The 10,009-nt window shown below is 34.5% G+C and overlaps 1 protein-coding gene across 1 annotated transcript; it reads left to right on the plus strand.

Moving 5' to 3' along the window:
* Positions 1-3,202: 3,202 nt before the first annotated feature.
* On the plus strand, positions 3,203-7,319 carry LOC114541685 (putative uncharacterized protein DDB_G0294196). The gene is made up of 5 exons (XM_028561484.1): positions 3,203-3,372; positions 4,205-4,245; positions 4,980-5,138; positions 5,749-5,938; positions 7,096-7,319. Exons 1-5 carry the CDS (start codon positions 3,330-3,332, stop codon positions 7,317-7,319), a joined length of 657 nt encoding a protein of 218 aa, XP_028417285.1. The 5' UTR covers positions 3,203-3,329.
* Positions 7,320-10,009: the final 2,690 nt, after the last annotated feature.

Here is a 10,009-nt window from a genome sequence, read left to right on the forward strand (position 1 = left end):
AATCGCGTATATAATCATTACCTTCGCCGTAAAATAAAAAGCATATTAGGAACCTTAAGCATGTAGGACGGCAACACGACGGCGACGCGGTTGAAATACTCCTTTAAATAAATGCGATGCCAAAGTTGTTGTGGTATACTATTAATTGTACCGATTTAGTGAGTATAAGGCGTTAAGAACATTGTGTTTATGTTCAAGGACAATTCTGTAGAGCGTAATTCGAGGTAGGGCTCGCTGGGTCCTGAAATGCACCCGTTTTAGGCAAGACGTAAAAAAACACGTTTTCCCGTTGTAAACAGAACGAAGACGACTTCTAAAACCCATCATGGGTCTTTAATTATTCATTTATTTTCAATGACCCATTGTATTGATAGCCGTCGTCGTCGCGTTTGCATCCTACTTGCTTAAGGTCGCTAGTGAAAGAATTTGTTCCGGCCGTCATGAAGGATTCTGGTTGTTTCGTTCTTCTCTGCTTGTTTATGATACTCATAACAGACGGATCACCAGCTCCGAAATTAAGACTCGTTTGTGCAGTATTAGCGGCCTATTATAACACGTGATACATAGTCTATAATGAAGTTACAATTTTTAAGAAAATTACAGAAATATAACACGCTGTGATACTATGAATATTACGTCTCCGAATAAGGTACAGCTAACCGTCAGCAAATAAATTAATCTTTATTACAAACTAAAGATAAAAACTACAAAGTACAAACATAAATAATATTTTAGCTATTTACACGAATCGATTACTAAGACTTAATACATATCAAATACAAAGATACACTGTATATAATATTATTGTACTCCAATACTCCAATACTTCCAATACTTAGATAAGGACAGTACTAGTACTAGAAATACATGCATGCAGCAATCCCTCGCCTCGGTTAAACGAAATTAGTTAATGATTGTTAGAAATTTTATGTGGTTTGGGGGTTTTGGAGGGTACATGGTATTTGATGATATGTGATAAATAGAAATTGAGAAAAGTATGGAAATATTTTTCTGCACGTTGAAACACTGTAGTCATAGCAACTTGCAACGGCCGTATAATGTTAAAGAATCAAAGTTTACCCTGATATTTTTGTGAAAAAATGGCAAAAATACGACAAGATTCTTACCTTTTTTCTGGAAGTTAAGTTACTCATCTATAGTCAGTGTTATGGTAAATTATTTTAATTATTAAATGCCATGAAATATAACATCAGACGTCTCATACAACGCTTCGACTGGTTTTTGTACGGGAATGTTTTGATTTTGTTTTCTTTTTGTCATTATGAAAACGGAGTTTATAAATAAAATTATATTGTCGTTTACCACATAACACATTCAGATTTATAGTGAAAAACATTTGAGAATATTAAAGTTGTGTTTGCCACAAAAGAATTACTTTTTAAAGCTGTGCCGGTCTGCAGGATGAAATATTATCAAGTGTAAAATATTCCGAGTTCATTATACACGGTGAGTTCGGTCGAAAATTTTATCTTGTTATTTGTTAAACCGTGAAAAGTCCTGACATCATTCGAGTTTCCCTCTAATTTGGTAAAAATACATATATTCCATATCTATAAAAATATAAATTTGTAAATTTCATCAAAATTTTGCTAAATGACAGTTATTCATTGACGTTTGAAAATACAATTTTTTGTCTCGACCAATCAAGAGCTTAGTAGTTCACACTGGCGCATGCGTAAAACGTAGAAGACCGTCCATGGCGTGAGGTCCATTGCATAATGGCGGACGACTTTGATTTCGCATTTGCATATCGTGGGTATAAATATCCGAGCGGAATTAGTACCCTCGCACGGTGCTCCGCACCGGCTCGGGGATTAGTCTCCAGACGTTTGCAAACAAGTCAACTAAATCTACAGGTTAATGTTTATATAGTTACGGTGGACTGGGTACCAGTCCGATAAATTAAATTACATGACGTATTGTCACAATGAATATTTTCGAGAAACGCTAGAGCAGATCTTGCGCAACAAAACCTAAGAAAAATATAAGGGCTCCACATTGAGGACCAGAAATAAATCCATGCTGAAATTTAGCAACCGCTTATTTTGATGATCGCTAAATTATTTTTTCAAGTCAGCAAAACAATAGCGCAATATTTTCAACTACATTTTGTTCAAAACGCCGTGTTTGGAGCAATTGTAATCACAAGGTCAATATTTTTTAATAAACTTATAATAAATTTAGCAAAAAATTCAAAATAATTTAGGAATGAATGCAGAATTGATGGAAAAGACACACATTTTTTTTCAAGCTGAAACTATATAATTATACAAGGTGTATAAAAAAATCAGAATTTTGGAAATTTTTGTGTTCCGAACTGGTACACCTACGGCAAGTTTTTTTTCAATAAAAAAAAATTAACCGGGGGGATGGTCCCTACCCACTGATATTGAGAGGGCTTGCGTCGCGAAAATGTTAAGCTGAAATTGAGATATTATTTAACTGTCTAAAAGCAGGAAAGGTTTTTAATAAACTGTCAAAGTTTCAATAAAAATAATGCGTACTGGGAGCAACGCGCGACCCCAAAAAATGACGAATATTTCATTGCGCGCAGAGGATTAATTTAGCGCATCGTTGATTTTAGCGTGACCGATCTCATACATGCAAGCGTGGACAAATGAATAAAGCGAGAAACTGAACACAAAATTTAGATTTGCCGGTTGTAGCCTAGGCGATTTGCAAGAAAGAATTTCGAACGAAATGGAGAATTTGAGGTAGGACAGACAAATAGTTCGCCGTTCATGCAGTGTTTACCATGCTCAGACGAGCCGCAGTTTGTTTAGAAAGAAATGATGGAAATGTTGCAGATTAATATCATGCACGAATAAAAATCTTGTTATTTAATCGCTTCGTCTTTTTGTTCAGTTTTTCCTATTAATTTATTTATTTGGCTACCCTTGCATGAGATCGATCACGCTAAAATCAACGATGCATTTAACTCACAGTGTGCAATGAGGCATTCGTCAGCTTTAGGGGTCACGCGTTGCTCCTAGTACAAATTATTTTGAAAAAAAATAATGAAAAAAAAATTGCTCTAGTTATACCAGATAAGATTTAACTATCTCTAGGAACGCAAAAACTTGCCAAATTCTACAAAATATCCTGAAAAATGGAAATTTTACATTTGGGGCATTTATACATCCTGTATAGCATGTGATGTGAACAACATGAGCTCCACTTCTAAATTTATTATATCAATAAATTCTTAAACACATCCGAAATTACTAAAACAATAATTTCGCGACGCGTGGCCGAGTGCGCCCATTGGCGATACAGCCTGGTGATTAAATTAATGTAGCGCGAGCAAGATGGCGGAAAGCGAGGAATGCGCGGGAAGTTCACTGTGCGTGGGTAAGTTATCGTTTATTTGCATATTTGAATATTTTAGCATTATCATTTTAATTCCGCTGTTTGTATTTTAACGAGTGACAAAGCGAGATTGTGATATTAACTCAGCTTTCTGATATAAAACGTTGTTATTTTTAAGACAATAATGCATGGATTGATCATTGATGGCTATCCTCGGCGAAGTGTCAGAAAAGCCCATTTATTAACAGCTGATGATTTTATATAATTTAATATCGTTATTAGCATTCGTTTTAGTAGATAGAAGTTCAGTCTTAACGCAGAATGTCAGCACTTATATACTGTGTTCCGTGGTGCCAAGTGCAATTTTCGTGTAGTAACGCCACAGATTATATTTTTTATACGTTTATACCAATACCTCTGTGAATGACTGCGATCAGAAATTTCAAATTTGTGGATGTTTAGCAAACATATGATCCTCTATTATGTATATACTGTTCCTTCCTAAGTTATCAATGACAATATAAATTATTTGACCATCAAATTTTTCTTAATTTACGGTTTCTGAATGTAATGGCAATTAATATATTAGATTAAGATTCCCTTGTTATTTGCAATTTAAGGGATAAGCAAAAGACAAATTACTGAAGAGCAATTAAGCTTAAAAATGTTACAGCTACTACCGAGCAATTAAGCTTAAAAATGTTACGGCTACTATGAACTTTTGTATATTTTGCATGCAAATGGAAAATAATTTCATAAATAACTTTATATATGATCCTAAGACCCCAATATCTTTTTTGAAGCAAAATGGTGAATCTACACTAATCGTTCATAACAAACTTATTTTCCACATTAAATATAAATGTTTTTTTAGATTCAATTACAGTCAACACCTGTCTTAAAAAAGGGATGAAAGTAAGTTTTTATTATGTTAATTTGCTACGACTGATGAAATCCAGCTAAGTGCCAAGCAAGTCTAGTATGCAACTGTACAGTGTGTGCAGTCTTTCTCAGATTTGCATTGGGTAAAATTGAGTATTACCCATTTAAAATTACCCAAGTAAATTTAGTATAGCACAACATGTACCATTGCCCCCAAAACCTATGTATGCATTATCAAGTTTATTGGCTTTAAAATACATGCAGCTACTTATTGACTCTGTCTAACACAAGAGTATTTTACAAGAATGAACAAGAGTGGGGTTTTTTTCAAAATCATGATCAGACAGACTTAGGTTTTGATGAATTTAGCTGTAACAACTAAAGTACAATTAGGCATATCATTGAGCAATGCAAATTAGTGTGTTAAGTCACCTGCAACTGCCATTGGCATTCTTACCTGAAATGAAGTAATTCTTTACCACTCATGTTTCATATACAAGGCTGTGATTTTATCTAATGACTAACAGCAAATGTTGTGTAAAACCATTTAGTGGCACGTGATTATTGTGCTCAGTTTGCCAACATTACCTGAAAATGAACAGTGTATTTTTATCAAATAGTTCTTAGGTAACATGCAGTTCCTTATTTGTAAGTTTTTAGCTAACCCAAAAATAAAATAAATAGATGTGGTATTTAAACCCCCTCTCTTACTACACTTGCCAACTAATTAAAATAAAAGAATCATAATTGAATTTATATATACCTAGAGATGCTCTGGGTGTGGACTGGAACAAGGGATTGCAAAAAAGGTTTGCAAGAACCAAGGTTGTTCTTTGAGGTTTCCAACAAAAGAGAAGAATTTGGATGCTTTAAAAAATATGAGCAATCCGAACATTACGCAACAAAGGAAGCACATGGAAAAACGAGTATGTTTACAGTACAGCGTCCAAGCTGGGATATCTCAAAGTATGATTTGAGTGCAATTTAGAATTTTTGCACAGTCATGTCCTGGAAGTGAAGCTGTGAAGAATGATTGTAGTGAGGATATTGCGTATGACGCACATGCAAAATAAGTTGAACAGCCAGTTTTATCGGTTTCACTTCCAAGAGTTTAGGAAGTTGTCACATGACTGTGCAGATCCTCTATTTTTTAGGGGCTGTTTACATGAGCCTGGTTACCCGAGATTCAACGAAGTGTGAGATTGTTATGAGGTATTGAAATAAGTCTTTATGAAACCAAACAAGCACATGATATTATGTTATATACTCATTTCAATGCCTCAATGTCGTCTCATGCTTCGTTAAATCCCGGCTAAGTGGGACCATGTAAACAGCCCTTAGTGTCTCGAAGGCTATAAAAGGGTACGAATCCGAAGAACGAGTGATAATTGCAATTTCTCCTGTTGTTAAAAACTAATTCCACTGTAGTTATATCTAATCAAATTTGAACAATTTACATAGCTATACAGTATATAGTGTAGAGTATTATTGTGTTACTATATAAAGCAAAATCACATTTCGCTGTTTTTCATTTAGGCTGATATTCTGAACATCCACAACAACTGTGATATTGTCATTTTAATGCATCACAAGCATGGAAGTGGCGATACGTTAACTTTCTATGGAACGGAAGGAGCTGGAGTTTCTTTCATCGGAAACAAAAGTACCATAGAGACTTCCGAAGGTGGTCGAGTAGCACTCAATTTATTTAGAAAATTCATTGAAGGTAAATACGAAATGTTATGACGGACAAGCATATGTGCAATACAATATTATTCCTATTCTATTTGCTAGCACCTCACACCAAAGATAAAGTAAATTCAAAAATTCCTTGGCTTTGGAGCAAAAACTACATTGTCAGACAGCTTGTGATGAACAATGGTCCTCTTAGGTTATTTTGTGCATTTTTAATTTTTGCACCCCTTTCGAGTTTCCTGTGAAAGTCCTTAATACCGCCGAGAGTGCCGGGAGCAGCTGAGAGCCTGAGAGCGCCCGGGAGTACGCAAGGGTGAATAATCTATGTGTGATTCCTTTTGAAGATTTTTGACTTCTTTTTTTCAACAAAAATGTTAAACATTTCTTCTAAATTTTCTTTCAACGTGGAAGAAAATGGATAGAAGGTCATTTCTATAAAATGGGTTGAAGGTAATTCTGCGCCAAACTTAAGAGGCGAAAATGATGCTTTAAGAGACAATTGCTGGTTAATTTAATGTGTTTTCCACCAAAATCACTGCATGGTTGTTAGAATATATAAACTGTTCATCATGCAAGTGATTTCACTACGTATGGTAGCCTTCCCAAATTGTGACAAATTTGTATTTGCATTTGTTTATTTGGTATTAATCAGGTCTTCGCTGTAGATAGTTATATATTTGTCAACATAAAGATTTAAGTGACGTTGTTGTATCTTGGGTATTTATGTTCGGTAACCACGAAGCTAAATTAAACTGGAAGTCAATCGCCAAGAAACAAAAAAACAATGTGTGTTACTCTAGTAGGTTACAGAAGTCAGAAGGGCAGATTTTCTATAGGCGACAACTTTTCAGAAGCTCACTCTGTCTACCAATTTCCGGCTTGTTTTTAGCCAACAAACTTTATATTTACAGAATTACTTTTTTGGGGACCCCTGTATACTATGTTAATTTAAAGTACAACCAGTGCGTGACCATGCATTCAAATTGCAACAAAAGCTTCACTTCGATAGGGGGTACTTTTAGGGCGGACAGCGCCGGACACAACGTATAGTGCGCTGTTATAATCAACCAATCAACCATTCAAAATCTCCCTTTAGTTGCTAAGAGCCTAAGTATATTTAGTATATGTGCTTTTAACAGATGTTATTATTTTTACCTAAAATTTGGGGATATTTTCTATGTATTTTAGAGTATAAAGAAAAAGAAGGCTTGCAACAACTGCCTGAAAAACAGCAACAAGAACAACCACAGCAGCAGTCAGAAGAACAGCATCCACATGAACAACTTCCACATGAACAATTTCCACATGAACAACAAGAGCAACAACAACGACGACAAGAAGAAGAACAACAACAACACAACCACCACCACAACATGACTGCCAACCAGAGGAAGAACAAACTACTCTCATGATGTCCAAAAAGCTGCAATGGAAAAGCCAGGTTCCTCCAAGATTCTGGGTAAAAGAAGCAAATAATGTTCTCTATGGTGGAATGGTAGCTTCAGAGGAAAATGTTGAGGTTATCGATTTAACCTTAAATCAAAATGAAAGGTTAATTTTGTATCTTTCTTGTAAAAGTTATTTCGATCAAGATGCTGGTGTGCTGTTGGTTCCAATATACAACATAGATTAGATGCCACTGGAATTATTCTTCCTGTTTACAATGCAACGAAAGACCGTATTGGCTCTTCTATTTTCCTGGAAAGTTGGATATTGTAATGACTTCAAAATCTACTACAAAAATAACTGGCTTTTGGTTGGATAGTTGTGGTGCACAAAACATGTGTACCAATTGATGTCAAATGAGACCAAAATATTTGGGAAAATATTGTTAAAACTGAACATGGACCATTGTACTATATTGTGATTCAAAGCTTTCCTCTGGTTCCATTTGGAAGATACCCCAATTTTCCACGATACCATTATCGAAGTTTTGCCTTCACAATAAATGATGTCTGCAATACACATTTTCATGAAAGACAGTGTTTGATCGTGGCAAACAGGGACAAATATAGTACAATATACGAACATAACATCTCTATTGTTATTAAGTTATTAGCTTAAAGTTTCACAAAACTTTCTTTTGCCGTACTTTTGTAGTATCTGTCACATACTTTACAAGAGAAAAAGTCAATGCATGCATGTGCGGAATTGTCCAATAATTTACATCCACAGTTCATAGAATTTGCACATGTTCTTTTGCAATAAAGCCTGAAGTCTTTAGGGAGAGGTTTGCATGAACTACCACCATTGCAAATGCATTTAAACTTAGGATAATTGAACAATGCACAAAAGCGAAAATAGGGACAAAGATATTGCAGGTAGTCAATTGCAAGCTTGCAGTCATCTATGTCTATATTATTCATGCATGTCTTATGCATATAAGAAGCAATAGTAGATTTACTTTTGTAACCATTCTTTCTTGCCACCAATCCCAATGCTATAACTTGGTAAGGGTACATTTTATGGACAAAGTATCTAACCATTTCTTTTAAAGAGTGCATTTCTTTTTTGCTATAGGATGTCTCATTTCTTTTTAGCTTTGACTTCAATTTAGGCAGAACTCCACCACCAGTACAACAATATTGCTCACTTGCCCATTATGACATGTTTATCCCTTAGTGAGGTCTCACCCTTCAAATGTTGCCATGCTTTACCCAGTCTTCTTTGCATTTTATTGGAATTTTCTGTATTCACATGAGGTAGTATTGCTGGAGTGAGGGGGTTTTCTTTGATTATTTTCTTTTTAGTTACCTTGCTATCTGATTTGCATTTTTTAGCACATGGTAGTTTGTTGTAATCCTCCATTGAATATATTTTATGACACCTCTTCAGATGTGGTAACAATAACAGTGTTTTTTGACATAGTTTACAAGTCTCCTTCTTTCGGTATTTCATATGATTTGGTGTACCAGTCATTGTAGGTGGCAAAGGTAAATATCTGTGCATTTTTGCTGATAAAGTTGGGTGAATTCTTTTTAGATGTACATCTAGTCGTTTGAGATAACTCCCATATTTTTGGCAACTCTTTACTTTGCAAATTCCTCCTTTAGCCTGCAAAACACATTATAGAACAATTAAATGTAGATGAAAATTTATATCCATTTTGCATGCAATTATAGGCAAAAACTACAAATATAACACTAGATAATGGTGGTCATAAATATGAACTAAAAGGTTTGCAGAATGTATTATACGAAAGGCTATATCTAAAGCTCAATTTAAAAGATATATGAAAGCTCAATAATAAGCTAATTAAATGTTTCATTATCCATGCAATTACTCAGGGATTTCATTCAGTTTACTGAATAATGTGGGCAACAGGGCAAGACAACATTGCTCATTCCTGCTCACATCAATTGATTCAATACTGCAAGACCCTAGTCATTATTATAGATGTGTAACTAGATATTCAAATCTGTGTGTGAAGCTACTTCACACAACTTCTAATTGAAGGCAAAGAAGCCATAGTCCCCATAGATGTTGCTTCAATATAATATAATTTATAGAACTCTCCTTTAGGGATATATCTTTTAATTCCCTGTGAATTCAATATTAAAGCAAAATTGACATTGTCCAATGAGGACAGAGCAATATTCAATATATATGCAAAGAACTGTGCATATTTTAATAAATAAGATATACGGCAATACAGAAACAACGACATCTTTATCTTATAGCTGTCTTTATAACAATCAATTTATAATTTGAAAAACTCACCATCTAAAAAATAAATAAAGTTTCACAGAGAAACAAATCAGGTATTACAAAACGACGAAGTTCACTTGGATTAATTTAGGCCGGCCAAGCAGTACCAAAATTAGAACTTCCAATTTCAGTGATAAAAATATTATATTTCCTTACATTTCCTTAAACTCAATATATAATAGAGCCTTTCGATAATTACGTCACAACATTACCGTTTTAAATGGATTTAAAGTTTTAGATGGATTTAAAGTTTTACTCTCACAAGCTACGTGGAAAGATGCAAAACATCCTTCTTCAAAACATGCATGAAAAATAATTTTTAATTTTGACCAATAAATGTGGAAATAAGTCGTAACATTAAAACGAGACTACCAGGCAACGACCAGCAGCCTCG

The sequence above is a fragment of the Dendronephthya gigantea genome, unplaced genomic scaffold (assembly GCF_004324835.1).
Source record: "Dendronephthya gigantea isolate DGI-Jeju-01 unplaced genomic scaffold, DenGig_1.0 000303F, whole genome shotgun sequence".
Taxonomy (NCBI): domain Eukaryota; kingdom Metazoa; phylum Cnidaria; class Anthozoa; order Malacalcyonacea; family Nephtheidae; genus Dendronephthya; species Dendronephthya gigantea.